Source organism: Schistocerca serialis, chromosome 1, assembly GCF_023864345.2.
Source record: "Schistocerca serialis cubense isolate TAMUIC-IGC-003099 chromosome 1, iqSchSeri2.2, whole genome shotgun sequence".
Taxonomy (NCBI): domain Eukaryota; kingdom Metazoa; phylum Arthropoda; class Insecta; order Orthoptera; family Acrididae; genus Schistocerca; species Schistocerca serialis.
Window position 1 is genome coordinate 954,576,932 of NC_064638.1, and position 26,790 is coordinate 954,603,721.

Here is a 26,790-nt window from a genome sequence, read left to right on the forward strand (position 1 = left end):
GTTACCAATCAGCACATTTGGTAATTGCTTTCATTACAGCAATATATTCTTAAAGAGATTCTTGCTGTTTCTTCTTTCGTGAAGATATCTAGATCTCTGCAGCGCTTGTCTTCAAATCAAATTTTCTTCCAAAACTTTCCTTAACACAGCCCATGACAAGACTAGTCACACGTTAAATAAAAGGCATACCCAGAATTTGATGCGACGATTTTTTGTGAGAAAACAAGCATTTACAGTTGGTTCCAACCCATCACAACTGTAATTTTCTCCAAAAAGTAGTAGTCATCATCGTCATCACCATCCACGACCACGACGAAGACCACCACCACCACATTCTATGTCACTGTTATTTTTCAATTGAAGATTTTCTATACTGGATGCACAATAACAAATTTTGGTAGTTATTTCATTTTCCATCCCACTATCTATACTGTAACTTGCTCCCGATTCTGTTTCTGAAAACGACTTTTCAACAAATGATACCTTAGCTTTAAATTTTCCAGTTACTGATTGAAAAGTGAAGCCTGAAAATTCTCTTAAGTGTTTCTGATTTTTTCTGTCAACTGAAAGCATTTCAAAACCTATTTTATGTACATATTTAATAGCTTCAATTGGTGCAGTAGTTACACTTTCACTTACTTTTTTTTTGTTTCACGTAATCTCCATTTCTGGATATGTTATCCACTTGTTTCACTCTACACAACATTCCAAAACAGGCCAAACAAACTTGTTATAACGTCTCGCATCAAAGTAAAGCTGTTGGTGGGAGTTTCAACTCATGTTCCATATTATAACATGTTTCATCTAATATTTTTTTCTTTTGTCAGATATTTCTCCTTTCATCACAACGTTTAAAATTTCTCCTTGCACGAATTTGCTACTGCTTATCATTGTTAAAATGTGAATATCTGCCACAGATAAAAAAAATCCACATAATTACATGTTGTCGCAGGCAAAACAGTATTCAGAGAAGTTCATCATAAACATCATAGATAGGTAGCACAGCTACTTGTTCCTTTACCAATGCAAATTATGTCTTCTCTGTGAACATCGTAACTCCATAAACACAAAAGCTAGTCTGCTATAACTTTTCAAATCTGTTTTGCATAGATGCAGTTATATATTATTTTCACAAAAATTGTTTGATTTTCCAGAAATATATGTATAGGAAGAATTTATTTCCTCTAAAAAACAATTAAAAGATTAAAAATATCAAGAGTGTTGTTACACTATAAGTGATACAATGAATCGATTACAAATATTTCTAATATTCATTACCTTTCCAAAAATATCTTCTGTCTGCCATAAGTGCGAATAATTGACAGCCCTGCCATTGATGAAGATATATGGTTCAGAACTGGTGATTTCAACAAATTGTCGAGTCTCTTAGTCTCTCTCAAACCAACATTAAGCCACATATCCAGAAAAATGAAGAGGCCTGCAATAAACAGAGCTTAATTGTTGACACACATTTAATGTATAACAGTAATGGAACTTCCTGGATGGAAAAGTATGTAAAATAATGGAAAGGCAACCATATATCTATAAAGGATTTGCGTGTGGCACACAGAAATATGTAATAGAAGAAAGTTAACACTAGCTTCTGTGGTCTTGCTCTTTTTCTAGTAGGAGTGTATGTGTAACTGTTCCCATATCTTACAAATATTTAATATCATAAATTTGAATACTTTCATGTAATAATTACGGATCTAATTAAATACATATAACACTAGTTTGATAAATTTCATAGCTGTTATTGACACCAAACTTCTTAAACTGTTGAGAAGTATTTCCATCAGTGACAAATTGTACACTGAAAGACATCCTCCACTATTATGGCAGATAGAGATCTGTAGAAAATCAAACTTCAAAAATGGATTACACAGGACCTGGCCTAAAGATCACTGTTACCAAGTGTGTAGCTCTTGCTCCCATACCTGTTTTCAGAATGAATATTTCACTCAGCAACAACAAGTACACTGTTTTGAAATTTCATATGCAAATGTGTTGCAAATGGTACTCAAACCTGAAACCATGCCATTCATAAGGAATTCTCTTACTGCTATCCATATTCAGTTGCCAAGAGCAGTGCATCCAAAAATCAAGGTTCTGAGTTGAGTTCCTGGTGAGGGAAGCAGTTTTAATCTGCCATAAAGTTTATGCCTGTTTTGTTGTACTTTAAAATGAGATTTGTTAATTCCCCTGAAATTTGACCTTTGACAACAAATATACAATCTTACTTAAAGAAAAACACCAATATGAATTTAATAGAATATTTCCACAAAACCTACCTGTTGCCACAGCCATTGCAATGGAGAAAATAGGAAAGATGAAACAAACAAGGAACATCTGGGTGATCACAAACATCAATCCTTGCCATACAAATTCGAAGAAGAAGGGTACTCGAACATCAACTGCAAAACAAAAGAAAATTAAAAAACAAAACAAATATATATCTATTTATATGTATCCAAGATTATGAGATGTTTTTAGGCACAGCTACAAGTCATGCAACTGGTCCACACAATAATAATCCTCCTCTAATCAAGCTAAATCAATCTAGGTGACGACCTGAAAAATGATTCTGAAATAATCAATAAACATTCTACTGCAATTTTCACTGTCAGAAGTTTGACAGCAGTGGAGGGGGAGTCAGTACGCAAAATATCCGATCACCAAATTGTGTATCGATGTCCGGGGTTTATTTGGAAAGCTTTTAGCAGGGACTAGTGGAATCAGGCTACAAGACACTGTCAATGGAGATAACTCTATTGGATGAGCATCTCACACCTGACACTTCTCTTGGATTCCTCCCAGATAGTGTGCTCCATATCTTTATCTGTTGGTCTAGGACTCTCATTCAGACAGGGAAGGTCTCAGATCCCCTTCATGTCATTTAGTTCTGATCTCAATGGCTCCTTTTGTCAGAATCGCAGTAGGTAGAAACATGGAATAAGATTTTCCTCTCCTCAGACATAATCTTGTGCAATAACAACTTCAACTAGGCTCCAGTGGCTTTACTACCCTTAGTGTTGCATGGAAACTGGCACTTGATGATGATAGGCTACAGAGAAATAAGCTGAATTATCCACCATGTAACAAAATTATGATCACTAATTGTTCTTCCACCACACACATTGACAAAATCTCTGGTAGCATACGGATTCTCAACTACATTTGGAAAAAGAGAAGCAACTGTAATTTAAAGAATAATAACTTTTCATCAACGAAAAGCTTTTAATATGATTGTACTGCACTGTGAAATGCCATTCCTAATTTTCAATAAACTTGCTTCTCTGATACTAGCAGAATTATCAGCAGGGTTACAATTTTTAGAAGCCCATCTTTTTTCTTAGTGTAAATTAAAGCTCTTCAGAAAGGTATCACTGCAAAATTTTGCACAAAGACAAATTTTTATGCACATTTCTCACTTTTGGGGACTTTTATCCCTTCTTTGAACTAATCACATAATGTCCTTTTCTTTTCCAGTAGCTTTTCAGTAATTTTCCTGAGCAAGTATTAGTATTTATAAGAGAAATGGCTTGCGAGTCTAATTTAATTTGTATGTGGTTTTGAAAGAAAGTAAAATATTTAACTTTCAGTTAAGGTCTCCTCGGCTTGCAGTGAACATAAGTTCAGTGAACTGTGGACCGAAAGCACGCCGGTATTACTAGATTTTACCATGCTGAAGGTGTCCAGTGCCTGATTTTTTTTGTTCTGGCTCAGAAATTTAAACAAGATTCCACAGAAAGTGATGGAACTATTATGGGATGTATTATTTGTAACTTTCTTAGAGATTAACCACCAGTGAGATCGCATCAAACAACACATTTCCAGCTCTAAAGCTTTTCAAACAAACACATCATGGCAACTTCTATTAATAAATCTATAGGAATAATTTGAAGGAATTCAATAGTGATTTGCGTGCAGCTCTTAACAAAAGTAGTAATTCTACTCACTAAGGTGACCTATCCAGCCTTCATTAAATTTCTTGAAAAATACTTTAAGACAAACGTACTTTAAGAAAAAACTACATGGAGTCTGTTAACCACGAAACAATACAAAGAATCAAGGAGAAGGTGTCTAATTGAAATGTGGGACTCATTCTGGATGAATCAACAGATTCAATGGAATTATATGTTTGTTTACTTGCGACATACTCCATTATAACATTTGTAATACTAAATGTATCTATTTGTGTGTGTGTGTGTGTGTGTGTGTGTGTGTGTGTGTGTGTGTGTGTGTGTGAAGCCTCGTGCCGGGACGTAGTCTACTTCTCACAAATACCACCAAGGGGGCCACATCGGATGGACGGATCACCATCAACAGTGTCACATGCCCTCACTTCATGAGACACCGCAGAAAGGTTTGGTATTCAAACCAGGACATTGGCGCAAAGTCTGGTGATCATAAACTTTACACCACCACCTCTCCTTTTCTTGCAGCTGAAATGATATGTTTTGAACATTTTAGTTTTTTCCTTAACAAAATGCCAGCACACTAAAACGCAATCAGTTTTGTTAAAAACTGTGGCCTAGTGCTACCAAGTTAGACAAAGTTGTTCTGGTGGTTACGGCCCACGCTCTATAGGTGGCTTCAGCTGTTAACCAAATGGAACCTTTGTTCCCAGAGTTGAAGAATGTGACATGCTTGGTTCATACCCTTCACAGGGTTTGTGAATCCATAAGGAATGAGTAGGATAACACTCATCAGTTCATCTCTGCGCTGAAGAAGATTGTACAATAATCTCAGAGTTTTGTTGTTGCCACAAGAAAATAACTGGCCTGTCCCTTCCAAATTTTCTGGTCATTACTCATCGTGGTCGTTGTACTGAGTGTGCTGCTACACTGTATGAGAATCCTGACAAGATTAAAGAATTTGTGCTTTCTTTGAATCCAGCTAACACAGGTGCAATTTCCAGGGCACGGGAACTTCTGTCACCAGCGAAGATATGTAATTTGTAGACAGAACTATTTTGTGTGGATAGGTATAAGACAATTAGAAAAACACTGTCTTGAAAATGAAAAACAATTAGATATTTTTTTATCTCCAATGAGAAAGCAGTTAGATGGCTTTCCCAAAGGCAAATGAGTTCAGTCTTCAGAAGAATCTGATATTAAGAAATTTGCCACACCTGTAGAGTTGTCATTCCCAAATGAATACTAAGTTTGGCCCACTGTTTTCTGGGGATGTCAAAGGAAGCTTTAGCATCAATTAAGACATTCTATCTCCTAACAGAAACAGACTTATTTTTAAAAATGTAGAGGTGCTTAGTATCTTGAAGGACAACAGCTTCATTTTTTTCTCCCCTGATGAATGATGATTTGATGTACTTGTTTGTCACACAATACACTACAATAAGAGGAAGAGCATTTGTTGATTTAGTTGAGTAAATCATCCTCTTTTGCCCCATTTTTACCTTATTTTAGCACCTTTTCCCTTCCTTTTTTTCCTGAAATTTGCACCTACACATTCTAACCATAGTTATCATCGAAGTGAAACATTTTGGAATGCAAACAAAAGACATTATTGAAAAATAATTTCCTCTAAAACTAAGTATTCAAATGTAATCTCTGGAGTGCTGCAGTAGCTCACTCAGCAGCAGAATCTGTGAGAAGGAATGGTGGTTAAGGGATAATGTCCTATGAATGATCATGCTTTACAGTGAATTTGAGTGAGTTAAAGAGTCTGATTGGATAAAAATGTGGAATGAAATCAGGTGTGGCCTACTTGGTGAAGTCAGCCTTAGTTAATTAAGGAACCCATGGAAATGCTAAATCAGGGCAGCTAGAGAGGAATCTGTACCTTGTTTCTGCCAGAAATTAGTTCAGTGCTGTAAGGACTATGCCACTTTGATCAGTGAGTGGTGGATGAAAACATGGAAGAAAGATTAAGACATTCTACTAATTACAAAGACCTTACATCAGCAGAATTTACCAAGAACAACAATATGTTTGGTATCAACACATTCTTCCAAAACAAGAGCGACAAGGAAACTAAAAATGTGTCTGACTATCTTTGTATCAAATGGAAAATTATCCAGAGAAGACTATAAAAGTACAAGGAGACACAACAGCTGGCCAGTATTGATCATCAGGAGGTAACATTCCAGTATAGCTGATGGGCTCATAGAAGAAGTACAAAAACAAACTTAGCTTTAGGAACTGAGAGTTTCTTTTATTCTGGGACCTGAGTGAGCTGCCCCTCATCTGTAATCTTTCCCAACCTATCCCTCTTTCCATCCCGAGGGAAAAAACTATAGTTCTAGAAGCTAAGATAGTTGCGTGTTAATTTTTATATGTTTGTATCGGCAGTCCTAGAATTTTGTCTCCTATAGGTAAGCACTAGTCAGAAAGTATCCCAGTAATTTTACTGAAACAATAAAGATATTGTGCAGAATGTGAAATCTGTATGCCACTTTACAATTTCAAGTTGGCATGAGCTCTTAACCCTTCAAGTTAGGAACCTGCGTACATCCTCGCATCACTAACACAGTCCTGTGCTTGCCATTTGCAGTAGCAGTTTTGCATGACACACTATACTGCTATACACTACTATGTCAGCTGAGTGGAGCAATATCTGAGGTGATCACTGTGAAGATCTTTGTCAGGACATGAGCAATTTGAAAGAAATCATAAATTACAAACTGTCCTCTTGGGGGGGGGATAATAATAAAATAAAAAAATAAAAAAAAAATGAAACATTACATGTAAATATATCTAAAAACAAAGATGATGTAACTTACCAAACGAAAGCGTTGGTATGTTGATAGACACACAAACACACACACCAAATTCAAGCTTTCGCAACCAAAGGTTGCTTCATCAGGAAAGAGGAAAGGAGAGGGAAAGACGAAAGGATGTGGGTTTTAAGGGAGAGGGTAAGGAGTCATTCCAATCCTGGGAGCGGAAAGACTTATCTTAGAGGGAAAAAGGGACAGGTATACACTTGCACACACACACGGCGGCGGAAACTGTTGGGTGGCGGGTGTGAGGACACAATGTTACTGTAGGATGAGGCTGGGATAATTACGGGAGTGAAGAATGTGTTTTAAGTATAATGCCCATCTGCACAGTTCAGAAAAGCTGTTGGTGAAGGAAGGATCCAGATGGCGTGGGTAGTGGAGCAGCCACTGAAATAAAGTATGTTATTTTCAGCTGCATGTTGTGCCACAGGTTGGTCACTTTGCTCTTGGCCACAGTTTGGCGGTGGCCATTCACCCTGGCGGACAGCTGGTTGGTAGTCATACCAATATAAAAAAACTGTGCAACAATTGCAGAGGAACTGGTAAATGACTTGGGTGCTTTAACAGAGGCCCAGTACAGGATACGGTAAACCTGTAACAGGTCTGGAATAGAAAGTGTTGGGTGGGTGGACTGGGTAGGTCTCGCACCTCCGTCTTCCACAGGGATATGATCCTTGTGGCAAGGGGTTGGGATTGGGAGTGGCACAGAGGATGTTGTCGAGGTTGAGTGGGCAATGGAACATCACTTTAAGAGTGGTGGGAAGTATATCAGATATGATGTCCCTTGTTTCAGGGCATGATGATGGGTAAACAAAGTCCTGGCAAAGGATGTGGTTCAGCTGTTCCATCCCAGAGAGGTATTGGGTGACAAAAAGGGATACTCCTTTGTGGCTGGTTCCTGGCGTGTGGTGGGAGGATTGGAGTTGTGAGGGGAAATGGAACAGGAGATCTGTTTGCAGACTATGTCTGGAGGATAGTGCCGGTTTGTGAAGGCCTTGTTCCTCTTTGTCCATCCCTCATAACAGTTGAAACCTGCCTAGCTCACCTTTTCAACTTGCCATGTCCCCCAAAACTCCCTACCAATTCTCTACCAAATCCAGAGCCAAAATATTCCTGTAACACGGTTGTTAACCTTTCCACCAAAACCCTCTGCTTCACAGTAGTTTCAATCCTATCAAAAGGCCTCACCTTTAGTCCTATGGCCAAATTTAACCATGCTGGACTTGCCAGAAACCCACTCTCCTTCTCCCGATTCCTGCAATGGAAGCATTCTTTTGCCACCTGTTCCTCCAACCAAAGCCACCGTAATGAAACAGCTACGGAAACTGAGCACGTTATGTTGAACTGCATGTTGCTTCCCCAGGTGGTCAACTTCGTTCTTGGAAACAGTTTGGCGGCGGCGATTCATCTTCATTGACAGCTGGTTGGCATTCCGCGAACTTAAAAAAAAAAAAAAAACCATAATGCATGCATCCACAAAGCCTGATTTCTCTTGCTCTTTCTAACTTTATTCCTCTTGTAATGAAAAAGGAAGGACAGCCGCACCCACTTCCAACAGCATGCTTTCATACATTTGGTGGCAATAATGTGGCCCCATGTGAACACTTCTGACCCACAAATGTACTGCAACAAACATAGCTGGTCTATAGTGGACAGTAATGTTGTTGTACATGTGGTTGTAGTTCATGTGCCTTGAATGTAGCCCAACAACAATGTTGAGTTCAAATATAAACTTACTTTATGATTTGGGTTATTAGTATTATGCTCTCCTTAACATTTTCTGTACTCTACAGCAAACTACATGTTACACTGGATGGTTTACTCGTATCTATGTTCTAAATCTAACCCTTCTTTTCATGCACTGCAGAATTTTTATATTTGATGCTTACTTTCCTTTGTTTGTTTGGTTATCAGTGTATTGACTCCTTGTAGGGATAAAATAAATCTATTGAGATAAATGATTTTGTTGTCCTATTTTTCAGTACATTAAAGACAAGGGTATCAAATCCAGTAATTTCAGTGAATGTTTCCTTAACATCAGGAATCAACAATAACAAGAGATGAATGAATTAAATCTATGCTCTTACGTTCATCCATATCTTTTGAAAATCTTTGCAATATTCTTCCTGCAGGTGTTACATCAAAGAAAGACACTGGGCATCTCATCACTTTTCTGAACATTGTATCATGTAATCTAGAAGAACCTGGAAGATGTTCAAAAATAAAAAAATTCAGTAGTAGCCGATCTCCAATTGCATACTTTTCATTTTGTGAAACTTGAAGATAAAGACACTAACCATACAGTAGTTGTCTTGCTATACCTATTCCTTTTATCATCCCAAAAACCATCATTACAACAAATGTCATGCCATAAATCAACTGGTAAAACCATAGAAAAGGATTGTCATTCACAAACCCTTTCATATTGTCAAATGTTTGATTGTGATGTGTCACATTATATATTCGTTCACCCTGAAAAAGAGAAAAATATAAACAAATTATCATAAAAAAGAAATGCATTTGACAGAAACTAGCAGTTTTATACAAATTGACAATACACAAAACAGAAGTAACAAACTGTCAAAGGAAATTTTAGTCTACATCCTTAGTTATCATTTTATAAAAATTGATAATTTTATGAACTTCATTTAAATATTCCTTGCCTTCTGTCCATATTCATTAGTGTATTTAATTTCAGAGTAAAAGAAGACAAAAAGATGGAAGCAACTTGTATCTTATATCTGCCTTACTTTGTTCCAGGTGACTTAAGGTCACTTTTCTTATTCTAAGCAGCCTTAATCAATTCCACATCAGGCTGGGCTCCCTCTACATTATATACCATCCTTCTTATTTCTTAATGTCAAAAGGCTTGATACAATTTTAGCAGTACCTTGGTGCAAAATCTGTTGATAAGGACATATGTCCATAACACAGGGTTTCCCAAACTGTATTCTGCAGGAAGTAGGTGCTCTTTCCAAAAAAATACTAATGATGTGATGTTTCTTTTTCGACATTTTCTATTTTTGAATTTTTTAAATTTATATGTTACTAGTTATGATTTAGAATTGAAGTAATCACAGAATAAAACCAGTTTCCTCATTTTTAAAAATTTTATCAACTTCATTAACTTTCAAAATAATCAAGGTGTTCCATAAATGCACCAGCATTCTCGAAGTGTTCCAGCAGAGGAAAAGTTTGGCTTTAATGTGTCATTCAGCATTCAGTCCACGTCATAATTTTATGAACAACAACTTGATGGGAAGGAGTCAATGAGAGGGGGGGGGGGGGGGGGGGGGAGAGAGAGAGAGAGAGAGAGAGAGAGAGAGAGAGAGAGAGAGAATTACCTCTTTGCCATCACCTTCATCCAGCCATATTTGTAACCATACACCTGCACCCAGTCTCGACAAAGTGAACAGAAGCACGAGCAGAAGTAATACAAGCATGATACAGTATCCGCCACAGTACTTGGCATACTTGAGATATGCCTTGTATCCTGCTTGTGTAGTGGTATGTTCTTCATCACTTATGAGTTTGCCAGCCACATCATCATACTCTGAAAATACAAAACATATAAGCAAAAATTTTTAACCTGCGTAGTTCATAAAAATGATTGACTAATAGTAATGCCTCCTGGAAGTCAAGGAACATGATCTTTGGTGCGATCTTACACACTATTTCTTCTTGTTCTTAAAATCTGGAGGAAAAATCAAATTAGAAGTTAGGAAGCTTCGTGGGATGTTACAAATATTAATCAATTCCACTTTATTACTGCTATAAGTGGGATAACGCTTTCCTTCAAGTTACACTTAAACCTGAAGAGGTTTCAATTAGTGTTTGTTGGACGTCAGCATCCAGTTATTTAAGTACGTAGGTGCCTCGCTAACTGTTCTGCATTCTGGCGGAGTGCCTCAAAACCCAGACATCTTGGTGTCTCATTGAATCTGCACTCAATGGTAGTCCTGCCACTGTGCCCTCACTGCTGCCTGATGTAAGCACTGTGAACCAAGTTTAACAAAAGGGTGGCCAGGGAAATACGGTTTAGTCATAAATAATAAGACTGAACTGGCAATTTAATTTAGAGGTGCTTTTTGTCCTTTCTGAATCTGTATTTCATACTAGCAGGGGTATAATAATTACTGTTGTGTTCAGCAAACCATGTTTTGTGAGAGCACAAGAGAGACACTGATATCTTGTAAACACATTAATGATACATCTGCAGATCATGTTTATCACTTACCTATAAAAGACTGGTGCTTGGCCCACAGAGACACACAACAAAAAACAGTTAACACTGGCTTTCAAGCTATTGCTCTTTTTCTCATAAAAGTACACACATTCACACACGACCACATAGACACCCAAACATACGAGCTCACCACAGCAGCTAACTGACAAGCACAACGATAAATTTCGCTGATGTGCAACGAATGTTTCGTGGCTTACCCGCCTGAATACATGTTCCATCAAGCAGCTTGAATTTTCCATCGAAAAGCCAATTACGTATGAAATTGCTCAAGAATTAAATTCACACTTTTTTTTCTAAAGCATAATTATTATGTGATCAGAGGCTTTCCCAGTGTATGTGTTGTTTCCAGGGCTCTTGGGTGGACACCCGAGAGCCCTGGAAACAGCGTAATTATTCTTTTAGTCATTAATTGTATTGCATAATTTGTAATCTCTCAAAGAACTACAATAAATATAAAAAACTAACCTTGAAACTTGTTTTTTACTAGCAGATGTTATCCTTTGAAGATATCAAACTCACATGCACCAGTAAAGTTTTAAATAATGACACAAATGGACGGTCTCGCAGGCTTGAAATTTTTCTAAGTGGCTGGCCCTCAGTGTTAAGTTTTGAATGAGAGTCTAACACTCTGTTATGTAAGAAATTCATCACACATTCCAACACATAACATAATTCATCTTGTGTAAAAGGAAATTTACTTTGAAAGTAATGATCTCCAATCATCATTCACAATATTTTCCCGCAACTTGTTAGAAATGTATACCGTTGAGACAACATGCTCATAAAAATGGGCCCATGAGAAATATGGGCCTCACAACAAGCTTGTGATGTCAAACTTGTCGGCTTGCCCGACACACTTCATGAACACCCTTGCAGGACCCGCGTGGATATCAATCTGCAATTGAAAAGGTACCCACTGAAGATCTTAACTTTTTCGTGTGTTGTCGAGAGCTTACATGCACTTAAATGTGCCTTCAATAATTATTAGACTCATCTGAAATAGTTACTCGCTCCACGCCAAAGATGGCTGCTGTGACATGCCCACTACGGCCTGTCTTCTTGTGGGCTTCTCACTGAAATTAGGCCCACTAGAAAAACAGATTGTCATGAAGTACTGCATTGTCTTTTGACACATTTTGCTGTCAGCAGATGTTGGGTGTACACTGTGTTTTGTTGTAAAGGGCACATTTTCTTTGCAACTAAAGTTTTTTTGGTGTTATTCTCTTGTTTATGTTTTACTGCAGCAGTATTATTCTGCAGCAGTGGACTAAAGTAAAATTCTTTATTAGAGTATCAGTTCTTAGCAATCAAAATTACAAAAATTTAACTGAAAACTAAAACAATGAAAAATTCCCAGAATTCTAAAAGATTCCTAGATTTCTCCTGATGAAAAAATTCCCAGGTTTTCCCGGATTTCCAGGTTGTCCTGGGGCATATACAACTGAACATCATTTCAGAACTTATAAAAGGTTGACCATCCAAAAAATGTTCAAACGTGTTCTTCAAATTTAGCCATTATACAAGACATAAATTTCAACATCACAGGAATGAAAGAACCTAATTTAATGCAAAGGAATAACACAATTAATCTTGTATTGAAATTAATCTTTATTAGCAGCTGAGAAGATAGCAGCAGTATGCAAACAGTCTAAAAAAAAAAAAAACCAAACCTAGAAAGCGTCAACAATCATGATAAAAATCATATTAATCACGAAGCACTAAACGAAAGAAAACACAGCACCTCTGGAGGACAGCACTTGAACTCTTTGACACTTGGCATGTGTACATCAGTTGACAGCAACTAGTGATTTTGTCACTACAGCAGCTCCCTTCGAGAAAGCAGAGCGCCATCCAAGTAGCGCGCAGGAAAATGGACTCATCGGCTGCTTGAGCTGGTGCACGTGTTCCAGTACAAGGTGCCATGGTACAGCAGTAGGTTCTTCTTGGAATACCTATGCAGGCTCCACTCAGTCCAGTGAGACAGCACACAGCTTCTTGTTGAGAAGGACATCAATGGTTCTTTCACCTCTACCATTACACCTGTGTATAGAGGTCTCAGTGGTGGTTTCAGGTCATCTCCATTTATCACCACGTGTGTGCATAATTGTAGCACGCAGTGAACATAGGTGGGTGAAGTGACATGACCTGATGCTAGATAAGGTAAGATTTGAATGATCCGTTCCCTGAGGTGAGAAACAAAATCTGCATGGTTAATGTGATCTATGTGGATTTCCTGTGGATCAATCAATTTGCCTAGTAGTCGACAGTGCTTCTAAATAAACTAGCTCAGCTGGCAAAGAGCTCAGGTCCAGTTTGTATGTGCTTTGCAGACCGAGTAAGACCAATGGAAATGCTGTAGCCCAGTCTGAATTATGTCATATCAGCATGGTCTTCAGAGAATGGTGCCAGCATTCTATCATTCTATTACTTTCCAAGTGGCAGCTTGCAGTTTTATGGTGTATAGTGCCACAGATTTGCTAAGCTGTACAGACAGGTCAGATTCAAATTAACGTCTGTGGCCCATTTGGATGTGCAGGAGGCAGCAGAAATGTGCTATCCATGTGGATGTGAAGGTTGAAGCTAAAGTCTTTGATAAAATGTTAATGAATGGCACTATTTCCAGCTATCTGGTGAAATGTCTAACAGAGGCAAAATAGCCGTTGGATGGAACCAAATCACATCAACACGAAACGTGCAAAATGAGCGATCATGCATGGAAAGTCATCTATTGGTGCATGCACATGGAGACGACTTTTGCTGTGTTGACAGTTGATGCATGTTCATGTCCATTCCCAGTAGTCTTTATGGATGCCCGGTCACACACAATGGTTGGAGACTAAGCAAGTTGCCGGTCGGTCTGTAAGGTAGCCGAGATCGTGTAAGCTGTAAAATACATGTCTTTGAAATGTGTAAAGTGGAAAAGGATGGGACTCACCACTGCACCTGTCGCTTGGTCGTGGAAGCTGTAAGATAGCCTCAACTTTCTCAGGCTGCAGTAGTGAACCTGACAACGTGATTTTATGGCCCAAAAAGTTTATCTCTGTCTGAACAAAAATGCGCTTAGTGGTGTTCAAGAGTACGCAGTACTGCTGTAACCACTGAAACACGTCAGCCAGATACTGCTGATGTTCTGGAGAGGCTGAGAAAACCAGAATATCGTAAAGGTATGCAAAACAATATGACAGTCCTTGTAACACAGATTCTATAAACCTCTGCCACTTAGTGCTGCATTATGAAGGCCACGCATCATGAAACGACTCTCAAATAGGTCATACGAACTGATTATGGCCATCTTCGGCACTTCTTTCTTGGCTACAGGAATCTGAGTGTACATTTTCGCATAGCCTAGGATGATGAAACAGGTTGCACCACTCCAGACATAGTTATAATCTTATTGCAATGGTAAAGTGTAACAATCTTGCACAGTTCTGGCATTGAGAGCTCGATAATCTCCACATAGCCTTCATGCATCACACTTCTTAGGTACCAAATGAAGTGGGGATGATCACAGAATGCTTGACAGTCGTGCAACACCTTCACACAGCATAATTTTGAATTCTGCTTTTGCTATGGCAGGCAGACTGAAACCAAAAATCTAGGTCAGCACGATATGGGTGGATTGCCGGTACTTGTAATGTAATGCACCGTGTCACGTCATACCTTTTTCGGCACTCCTGGTGATAGCGTCAAGGCTGGGAACTTCTGCAGTAAGTCTGCTTATTCGCCACTTGTGTCTTGTACAAGCTTGGCAATGTATGTGGCTGCATTCCATCTAAAACCAGACATTGATAAGCTGATGATGCCAACCACGAGTTGTGCTTTTGCCATGTCTGGCAACAGACGGTAATATGCCAACAAATCTGCTCCTATTATGGGTTCTGACACACTGAAGATCTTACAATCGCATGCTAGGTCACGGCATAGTACGAGGTCAAACGTGATATGCAGTGCGCCATACATATTATATATAGTCAGTCTGAAAGTGGTTGCAGGTCGCTTGCTCACTGGTTTGATTCAGTGTCCACTAGGTATTTTTACCCTGACTTACAATCACTGATAAATAAATGCTGCAACACAGACTGGCAATCGGTCTATATTCCTATGTCAAATTGGCAATGGAGTTTGGGCGAGCACATGGCATTGTACATCTACGAGCCTCTTCCCCAAATCTTCTGTGACATCAGCAGATGGTAGGCCAGCCAGTCCCAGAGGTTGAGGAAGTAGCAGAAGAGCGGCTCCTCGAGCACTTCCAGTGGTAGTTTCTGTTCTTGCTATGGTCCTAATGGGTCACGGATTTGTCAATCTGCTTCGTCAACAAATCGATCTTGGCAGTTACATCATCATAATCCGCGTGCAAAACCACTGGTGATGACAACCTGTTATATGACACTGTCACTGCACTTACTGGTGCAGGCATTATCACGTTAAATTTTTTCAAAATGACTCAAATGGCTCTGAGCACTATGGGACTTAACTGCTGTGGTCATCAGTCGCTTAGAACTACTTAAACCTAACTAACCTAAGGACATCACACACATCCATGCTCGAAGCAGGATTCGAACCTGCGACCGTAGCGGTCGCGCGGTTCCAGACTGTAGCGCCTAGAACCGCTCGGCCACTCCGGCCGGCGTTAAATTTTTTGGCCGCTAATTCAGCCACTGCGTCCAAGGCCACATCAGTTTGCAATGCAATAATAGCTTTCACTTGAAGTGGAAGATGGCTGTTCCACAAGGTACGTAGCAGGCTATCAGGCACGGTACCAGTATCAACTTTACTCCCTAGGTGCCTCAAGTTTTGTGATGGACTCCTGTCGTCACTGTCCTCTAGCATTAAAACTTGCCAAATATGTTCCTCTTGTGAGGCAGGTAGCATATGAATCAGTTCTGTATCAAATTTTTCATGAGCGTCTTGTCACAAGAGGGGCTGTGATTACACCTTCAATTTCTGTGGCAAATTTGTGGTCTAGCTGGCTTGCCACAATTGTGAACTTACAAGAGTCCAAAGTAATTCCTGCATAGCGAAAGTTGGCCTCCGCCCGCGTGAACCACAGCACTGGACTGTGCGATCAGAAGAGCTGTAAATGCATGGCAAGCTGAGACAGTGCAGGTACAGCTTCCATTGGTGACTGGGTCATGTTAAATATTTTCTTTCGATGTATAATGTGGCTAAATCATGTCAGGTTCACCAATCTCAGAACTTCTAGAAGAAGTTCAAAAATACTTCAACAAATACTTCAGCACATTCTTGATATTTAGCCGTAATGTAAATTCTGACATCACAGGAAGGAAAGAATTTATTTAATGCACAATGAAGAACACAATTAATCTCGCATGGAAATTAGCATTTCTAGCAACTGAGAAGTTAACAGCAGTATGAGAACTGTCTCAAAAAACTAGAAAGAATAGGGCTCTAAGAACACAAAGCCTCTAGTGGATGGCACATGAACTCTTTGACACTTGATGTGTGTACATCAGATGACAGCAACTAGTGATTTTGCCACTACAATCATAGGCAAAGTGATATTACAGTCAAAAACTTTCAAATAACAGACAGTTTCATGTTTTACAGATCCAACAAGGAAACCACAGCATATGTAAATAAGTGAAATGATAAAAAGGAAGGAATGCCTACTGTGACTCAAAATACTGACAAAGGTTAATGCTACTACTATTCTAGTGATCAGCTGATGAGAGAGACAGTATGTTTAAGGTCTTCCAGTTGAACTAACAATTCAATTTTAGTAACACTTGGGGAAAAAAAAGACACTAGATGAGTCTTTGAAATGTGCTGGAAATGGAATTGTTGACTTGCCTGACCAATTGGAAACACACTATCCTTTGATCAAACTGAGGGCAAGTTGAGATCAGGCACACTTGTACCCTCTCAGGGTGTATACGCAGGCAAGAAAAAAAAAAAAATTCTCGGATTTTTTTGGGATTTCCCAGTTAAAAGTACACTGTCTCCCGGGTGAAAATACACCTTTTCTGTGTTAAGTGACGGTATACATTTCCTCGGAACTGTAAAACTTATCAATCCACTGAATTGTTATGGTCTTATAGATCGGCATAGAATTTCCCTGCACTTCACAAAATGAAACTTGGGTCGCAAAGCACACAAATTTGGAAAGGTCTGTGATGTGCAGCAACATGGATGCTGCATATTTTCGTATTAAGAAAGTATAAATTTGAATTCCACCAAACACCGCAACCAAAGCATTGAAATCAAGAGTGCAATGTACTTTTGTAAGCCAGTCATAGTTCATGTCACATGATCTCACCAGCCGATAATGGTGAATATTCAGAGCAAAGGACATGTGATGAAATAGGAAAAGTTAATGGTTTAAATTAATATACATTGTGTTGCTACAAGAAAAGCAAAGTTTTCACATATAATATTGGTCTCTAAGATTAATCAGCTGCAAGAGAATCTAAGCTTTTGCACATAATTTTGATCTTTTTTTGCACGTGTCAAACTTTAAGATACATCACACAAATGTGCCAGTAAAATTTTTAATAATGACATAAATGTCTGATCATCTGGGCTCGAAATTCTTTTAATGGTCATCCTCAAAACAGTTGATTTTTAAATGAGTTCATCTTGTGTAAAAGAAATTTACTTTGAAAGTAACGCATTTTGAACCATCATTCACAATATTTTCCCGCGACCTGTTAGAAATAGGTTTGTTTCAGTAATTGCCACTGAGTGCCAGATAACAGGTGTCACTGCACATGTGCAGCTACGATGACGCAGGTAGGTCTAAAACATTAAAAGATCTTACATTATGTGATAAAAGAACCAAGACATCAAGAGGATACTCCAAGAGCATCGGAATTTCGTGAACCATACTAAAATCACAATTCGGCTTAAAATGCATATTCGTATGTCCAGATTTAGATGTAAATTTTCTTGGAGTACCAGTACTGTATTATCTCCTGTTTGGTTCTTTATTATGGCATAATCCCACACGTGGTAGCAGATGAAAACATGCACTTGAAATGCAGGAAACAGTTGAAAGTAGCCAGTAGTGTGGAATTAAACACTTCCTTTGAAATAAATGGATTGCCTCAGCAGAAAAGAGTAATAAAAGCCAAATTCCTTTAGCAAACTGACAAAAATAACTTCATTGTTCTGCAAGGCGATTAATGCTTGACAACAGAAAGGTGGAAATAAAATAAAATCTGAAACTAATAATGGACAGCAATTAACAAAGAGGAAACAGCAAAATCACATATGTAAACAAGAGTCACGTGGAGACTACTCACCTCCCCACTACAACTCAGACTGCTCTGTCCTAGATCTATGTTATTTCCGAACCGGGACAATACTAGACAGTGACGCTCTCCTTCCTGTCCCCTTCCTCCAGCTTTAGAGGTATGATGCAAAAAATTAAATCGGCTTTTCAACAGATGTTCATTTTGTAGCACACACCTTTCTGAAGAGTCTGATACATAAATGTAAGACATGTTATTTGGTCTTAAGTGTGCCGAAATGCAGTGTCACACCTCTTCACACAGCATTCTTCTATTGCACGTCACTGAATTTCGCTCTGTCGAGCCAGTATGACATCCTGACCCCCCCCCCCCCCCCCCTTTTGTGTGTGTGTGTGTGTGGAGGGGGGGGCGGGGGTTTAGCAACTAATATTGGATGGATTGTTTGTAACTCTTCAGAAAATCTGCACTCTAGTTGCCTATTAGCTAATAACTTCTTGTTTTGTGTGACATAAAATTAAATATAGGATACATAAAACCAGTAAAGACAAGAGACAAGCAAGACAGTACACATTTTTTCAATCCTTACGTCCTAGCAGTGTTCTCTCTCTAATCTTGCTACGGCTTTACAGGGTGTGTTTTCCTTTCTGCAAAAGTATCTATTACCTCATCGAATAAAGAAACAATATGTCATTGTCTAATACTGAACAAGCTCTTAACAGAACAAGTATCCAAGGCTGGTGTGGTTTCTCGAGCTGATCATGTGTATTTTGTCACTGTCTGCTAGGTAAAACGAAACAAGTGGGTCAAATATTGCAGCAATTGTAATGCACACCCAATGAACGAGACTGTTTTGGAACAAATGGTCATTTTTACGACACGACAGAATATAATTCACGAAGTACCAATATCAAATGCCTATTGGGCCTACTACAAGCAAAAAGCTTTATGTTAGGAATAGTTTCACATTTCATTCATTTGCTCCAGCTTCTCATCCTCTCCTTCCGTGTTCTAACAAACACTCTCGTCATCAGTAATTTTGTAACTATTCCTGCCAGTGTCAAAATTTATTCTCCGGGTGACTTCACTGACACTGCCGCAATCACCAGTTTAGTTATCCCGGGCTTAGTCTCCTGTTAGGCATTATTGTGCGTTCCCACAATGAATTTTCTGCGCTACTCCCAGAATATAACTTAAGGCCTCCTAGCCAGGGACTGTACAACTGGCACTTACTAGTGTAGTGGTCTGGCCAAAAACTCTCTATCAAAATTTCATTTTCTTGGATACACTGAGAAGATAACATGTAATCTTTCTTACCTGTTATTCCTGTTAGTCATTTATTTCCACTCTGGTAGTCTGAATCTATGGCTTTCACTAGTAATTATAACAACGCTGATCACTCGCAAACCCAATCAACCTTATAAACAAATATTGGCATTCACCTGTTCAGCTTTATTCCGCTCAGCTCGTATAGCCCTGTCCCCTTTTGTCTGCAGCGAAGTTTATTTCTAGATGCAACGGGGATTCCCACTATGCACACATTCAAAAATCAACTTATGATCCATTCAGAAATCAACTTAGAATGTGTTCAAAAACTAACAGGGAAGCGTTTCAAAATCATATGAATAACTGACAGACCAACATGGCGCTTCGTGAAACAAGATTTTTTTTCCTCATGAATATGAATTTGCCCCCCACATGAAATTGCCACCTGGGCCAGACACCCAGGTTTGTGCCTCCCCCCTTCCGCCCCATAGATCTGGGCCTGTTGCGCATGAGTTAATCTGGCAGCTTCGGCGCGCCAGTAAAATTTTTCTGGGTTACATCTCGCTGCTTAATGCTACTGCTTATACAGATAGCAGCCACAATTCTGTAGCCACAAGCGGGAGAAGTTACTACTCATACGCGACTCAACCGTGCATGCACATGAACCTGCTCGCAACTGCTCAAATGAACTTAATGTAAACAGTTGTGATGTCACTCTCATCGGAGGCAATTTGTTATTCTGAAGCATTGCATAGTCTTCCTGAAGCTTTTGACACATTTTGCTGTTGGCAGATGCTTATATAAGCACCGTGTTTTGTTGTTGTATATGACGCATTTCCTTTGCAAATTAAGTCCCCCCCCCATTCATGTCTTATTGCTGCAGTATTATTCTGCAGTTCTGGGATACAGTAAATCTAACTGAAAACTAAAGCAATGAAAAATTCCCGCAATTCTAAAAAATTCCCAGGTTTTTCCCAGTTTTCTCCCGGATGAAAAAATTTGGGGGTTTTTCCCGGATTTCCCAGTTGTCCCGGGTCGTATACACACTGCCTCTTCTAAAACTAATGACAGTTTTTGGATGTCATTGCATCAAATGACACTACTGTAATATGAGATGGAGGAACTACTTTCGGATTACAAGATATTTGCTTGCCATTAAAGTACAAAAAGTTGCAGAAAGTATTACACATAACAATATCTGAGAGACATATTAGAGTACTGTGGAAAGATAAGGCTTGTCATTCCCAGTGGTAACAAAATATGAGGAAAGCTATTTTAATAATGCCAAAGAAAGAAATTTTTAAAATTTTATATTCGTGTATAGTTCCAAGTATAATGAGAGAATCTCTCTTTTTTTTCTACTTTTTTAACTCTTCGATGATCAACTACTTAATATTTCACAGATGGCAGTGAGAATTTTGCTGATAAATAGTGTGATAAATCCCAGTCATATTAATTTTCCCTTTCCCTTCCGTAACTGACTGAAAGGTCTGAGTTTATCTAGCTTTAGTCAAACAAACAATGGGAAATCTAGAGTGGAAACATACCTTCTTCAGAATAGAGTCCCTCTTCATTCACAGAATCACCTTCTTTTGTTTCTTTGTTGTCTCTCACATGATCAAACTGCAACATTTGATAATAGTCTCCATTTAAATTTAACAGCTCCTTATGTGTCCCTCTTTCCAATATATAACCATCCTTCATGTATAACACTTCATCGCACTGTTCCAGGAACTGAAATTAAAATTTAGAAGTTATATGACTGACAGTTACTACGTGGTGCTCTAATAACGAGTGGTTGAGTGTCCATGGCAAAACAATGAATGCTCCTTCCAATATTACACGCTAATGATTAGATCTGCATGTCCAATATGCACAATACTTCGGTGTATAACTATATGCTAATAATGATAACAACATTGATTGCTAAAATATTCTATCTCTCTCATTGTCCATAATGTTTTGGGGAAGACAATTCTGATTCACATATTCAGTGTAAACTTCAAATCTTAAACGTGTTTACATGTAATTTTAAGCAAAAGGTGCATAAAAGTTTTGCCTTCAAATAATGGACAGTAATTGGTATACAGTATCCCACTCTAGCTTTACTGAGTGGCAATATGTTCTGTATTTAATACAGTAAGCAGTAAATTTCTTAACACTAACTACCTTAATTGTATCAAAAGAAAAATTCACATGAGAGGACTATAAAATTACAAGGAGATACAAAGGAGGATTGGAAAGTAATGCATAATAATTTTTTCCTGCCCTAGTATTGCAGTTGGAATATTGGAATTTCATGACAATGTAGTTTGAAGTTTGTGCTATAGATGGTATTTTTTTTTCACGTGCAGCTCTAGCAAGAGAAGCCTGAACTCCAAAACAAACACAGCACAAATGTTACCGTCATCAACTTGTGAAGAGCAGCAAAGTGTAGTTCAATATTTGTGGGACGAAGGCCATAAACTGAATGAAATTAACGGGGATATGGATGGACTGTGTGAGGATGACTTTCTGGACTGTACCAATGTCTCCATGTGGTGTGCATTTTTCCAAGAGGACTGTGTAAATCTTAGTGGTTAGCCAGCTGCTGCAACCCCACAGAATGTCAGAACCAATGATGCAGCAATTTTGAACAACCAGCATGTGCAATTGCAAACCTTATCAAAACAGTTCAATATTTCCTATGGTGCAGTGCACAGTATTTTTCATGACACAATGAAATTTCATAAAGTTAGTGCTCGCTGGGTGACTAAGAACCCGACAGACAATTGCAAGGGCCAGTGAATGATGGCAAGCTTGGATCACCTAACATGTTACGCCACAGATAGTCATGACTTTTTGAAAGGACTCATCACTGGTGATGAGTCATTGGTGTACCAATGCATGCCCAAAACAAAGGAGGCCTCTATTGAGTACAAACATGCTGGTTCCCCAACACAAAAAAAAATTCAATGTGTCTCAATCTGCTAGGAAAGTGCTTGTGACAGTGTTCTGGGATACGCATGAAGTGTTATTGGTGGGCACTGCTGAACATTGGACCATTGTGAATACTGCTATCTACATTAAAACATTTAGTTGCACTGTGCCCTTTGTGACAAATGTCATAACATTAATGCTAATGGTGTCAAACTTCTTCATGACAATACTTGCATCCCATGTTGCTGCTCCAACTTGTGAGAAAAATCGCCAAATTTGGGTGGAAAATGCTCCAGCATCCACCATACGGTCTGGACCTTGGGCCATCAGACTTTCATCTGTTTGGTCCCATGAAGAAAGTCCTTGCTGCCCAACGTTTTGCGATAGATGTGGAAGTGAAATCAGCAGTCCACAAATGGCTATACTCCAATCGAATGGACTTCTACGAACGGGACATACTGAAACTGGTATCATGATGGGAGACGTGTTGAGAATGTTGGTGCTATGTGGAAAAACAGGTAAAATATGTAAATTCATTTGTGATTATTTTTGTTTTGTTACCTATTACATTTTTTTTATTCTAAAATTATGATGTGCTACTTTATGATCTTCCCTCATAGAATGGTTGGCCAGTAATTTACCTTCAGAATGTGAAATACCATTGTGTTAAAATGCAAACACAAAAGTAGAAACAACTGTTCTAGTTTTCAGAGCTGTTCCTTTCTCAAGGAAGAAAGAACAATAGCACAAGGACAGTTAAAAAGGAGTAATGCATCACTCAGATCTTAGGTTGAGAGGGATCTCCCAGTTGTGATAACAACCAGATCTTTGTCTCCCCTCATCTTTGCAACACATGTTGCTCTCAAGCTGTGGTCTGAGAGACCAATCATTCATTCATCTGTTTTACTCATCCATCCATCCAACATATTCTGTAGAACTCAACAAAGAGAACCTTCAGGTTTGCAAACAAGTCAAAGTATACATCCACAAAATACAAGCGATTCTTGGAAACTTCAATCTGTATACTACATTAACAATACACCAACATTATACCACTCAATTTTATTCATGCTAATGTCAGCTAACTTTAATCAAGAAGAATGCTGTTTCTTGAAACAATCAGCTGCCTCCTGGTCATGATTAGACAGCTGCCGTTTCCCCATTCGGCAGCTTAATATTTACTCGCTTACTATCTTTCAAAGACAATAATTACCAAAATCCGAAAACACCAAGACCTGTTTACAATACACGACAACTTGTCACACAGGTCTGTCATGAAAACTTCAACTTGCCATGCACCTATCCTTAACTATAGATAATCAGATAATTTGTAGAAAGAGTGACTAATAAGTTTTGTGCCCAGTTTTCTTTGTAACTAGCTGAGATTCCAATTTTTTAGGTTTTATGTTAGACAGAAGCTTGTTAACTATCTTCGTACCAGAGCAGGTAACTCAGACCTCAACCCAAGAAAAGGAGGCAGAGTCTACACGAAAAAAATTTTTATATATTTTTATTGTGATTGTGTACATCACACAGTTCCTTTAAAATTGATCTCTAGTGTCAGCAACAAACATCAGTATGTAGTAAATGATTTGTGAAGCGGGTGTACAAATCTAAAGATCTTAAAAAAACCTACAAAATGTAAGGTAATCCACTTTAAGCAATATCTAACAGCTCACTCCTGCTGACTGAACACTTTTATTACTTCACCTGTACTGACCCAGAAGATAGTACTATAAGGCAAGAAGCAAAAATATGCAGAATAAGACAACATATTTGTTTTTAGATTAACACAGATTCTTCAAAGTGCAAAATATGATTAACCCGAGTTTATCTATGTGCTGGTTCCATTTTAACTTTGTTATCTAACTGGTGTACAAGAAATTTTACACAGTATATTTCATTTAGTGTATGGTCATCAATGTCTACATTTGATGCAAACAAGTCATTACTGGCTGTCTGGAACTGCATACTATGAGTATTCTGCTTTCTCTTATGAAGGTACGTCTATTGCTATAAGAGGAATGTCAGTGACACCAAATACTTTAGTTTTCCAAGCAGATTTTTGTGATCCACATGAACAAAGGCTTTAGCCACCTCAGAAAGCATATCAACAACATAATTTTTCTTATTTAATTCCACCACGACTTCATTTGCGATGTCTTATGCTGCTTTCATGCTTTAATAAACCCAAATACAGAGACAATTAACAAGTTCTGCTCCGCTAAATATAAAAGTATCCTGTTATAGGTTATTTTCTTAAATAGTTTTGAAGGGAATAGAAAGAGTGAATCAATGTGTAATTTGAGGTAGTCTGCCCACCACCAGTTTTATAGGTAGATGTAACTACAGCAAATTTAATTCTATTCTATCAGGTAACTTGCCTTCATTCACTGATTGATTAACAAGTTAGCTTAAGTTTAACCCTAACATATCAGCACAAACTTTTAATATTCTGCTTGAAACACACACTAACCTACCGCAATTACTATCTTTTAGTGACCAGACATATTTTGTAATCTCTTTAGGTGCTAATTTCAGTTGATGAAGAACACAGTGTCTTTACTTGAAAATTTAAAGTATCCATATTTGATTGTTTTCAGTGGTTGCATTTCTTACTGCCACTGTGTGGAAGTGAATCACTGAATTTGGTCACCAATCATTTGAAAGTGTCACAATTTACGAATGTTCAATATCATTTAGTTTGCTTTATATGTTTGTTTCTTATTTAATAATGTTCCAACTTGTTTTTGCCTTAATCTTGGGGTGTTTTATTTTTAAACATAGTTCATGTGTTTTACTTTTTTAATAACAGACAGTGATTTTATAAGACTGATGATAGTGGATTTTCAACTCTTTAGTACAGCTTGTCTACCGAATTAGGCAGAGCTCTTTCTTCTTAGCACAAGATACTTTAACTCCAGGAATTATCTATTCTTTATCCCTTTTATGTTCTATTTTATCTTTGTTTATTTTGTGGAAAAACAAGACTCATAGTGCTGTAGGATCTGTTACAAGATAAATTTCACATCTACAGTTTATGATTTATGAACTTTTCCCACGCATTCTTCCAAGAATTTCTCTCTAAAATTATGAGCATTGTCACTGTTTATGGTTCTGTGATACAAACTTTTCTTTTGTGGTATGTACCTAACTGGTCTTTTTTATTGTTATATTTCACAACAATGTTTAGATAAATCTTTGTTTATTGGTTTTATATCATATGCTTTCAATATTTTGCCACTTTTATGAATGGTAAACAATAATAACCAGGACACTCAAACACAGCCAGCATTGAAATTCTCTGTAAAATATCATGTTCTGGTACACATTTCACGATCTTGAAATGTCTTGCCATTTTAGATTAGCTGAAACTATTATGACGAGCACGGTCTGTTCTAGCCTGTAAAGAGAACCTAAAACACAGAAATCATAATCTAAGAAATGAGTAAAATCACATTGTCACATATCTAGTACATACATCAAAACTGTTTATTGCAGCATGTTGAGATATTTCAATAATAAAAGAAGTGAAACATCTACGGCCTTTATTTCTGGAAATTATCTGCATAGAAAGTTCAATCATAAAAAAAGAAAATAGTAACTATCAATTCTGAGATGATAGTAACTGCCACAGATCTGGTAAAAACGTTTCAAGCCGATACACAAGGCAATAGTAATGAATACAAAATACCAATCAATCTTAGCTGCAAAATTTGCCATACATATAGCTAATTTATGAAAATGTTAGCTGCACAGACTGTTTAGTTTCAGGTCACCCTCGGTGAACAAGGAGATGATGTTGCAGTAGTGTTGCTGGGCCACAGTTAAATGATTTGCTAACTTTTCTCATTATTCTTTCACAGCATCATGTAAAAGCTTTTACTTCAACACATACTGAACAACACAGTGAAAGTGAAAAGATGGTTCCGAACAAACTAAAAGATATAAATAACTCTGATAAGAGTTATGACATGGTAACAGTTTCCTACATTGTTAACACAAAGTGAGGAAATGCATCTAGTGCAAATGTGGTGGTTTCTTCAAAACTGCTGTGAAATAAACATAAAGCTGGTAAATGTTAACTACTCTTATGTCTTGTGTAACAATAATGTCCAAAAAAAATTATTTAAATACCATCAGAGGCAAAGTTTCAAAAATTTGTGATACTGAAACATTACAAATGAAAAGCACTGCTCTAGAACACAAATGTAAAATTCTGTGAAACAGCAATATTTCAAAAGTGGGTAAAGGTCAGTGGTTTGTAACAATTGTAATGAATTTAATGAAGAAAGATTCTGCATCTGCAAAAATAGAAGAGGACTTTTCAGGGAAAAAAGTATAATAGCAGATGAAAAACAATGACCTACATGTAGCAAAAACATAAACAATAAAAAGTTTGCATC

The 26,790-nt window shown here is 37.9% G+C and overlaps 1 protein-coding gene across 1 annotated transcript in view; it reads right to left on the reverse strand.

Annotated features, from left to right (window-relative positions):
* The window catches only part of LOC126412811 (ATP-binding cassette sub-family C member 5-like), a 276,750-nt gene that overhangs the window by 93,509 nt on the left and 156,451 nt on the right, over positions 1–26,790 (reverse strand). The window contains exons 15-20 of the mRNA XM_050082599.1: positions 21,013–21,199; positions 10,090–10,298; positions 9,043–9,217; positions 8,833–8,949; positions 2,292–2,414; positions 1,279–1,438 (exon numbers count right to left, since the gene is read on the reverse strand). Coding sequence (XP_049938556.1) covers positions 1,279–1,438; positions 2,292–2,414; positions 8,833–8,949; positions 9,043–9,217; positions 10,090–10,298; positions 21,013–21,199 — 971 coding nt within the window. The remainder of the gene's footprint in view (positions 1–1,278; positions 1,439–2,291; positions 2,415–8,832; positions 8,950–9,042; positions 9,218–10,089; positions 10,299–21,012; positions 21,200–26,790) is intronic.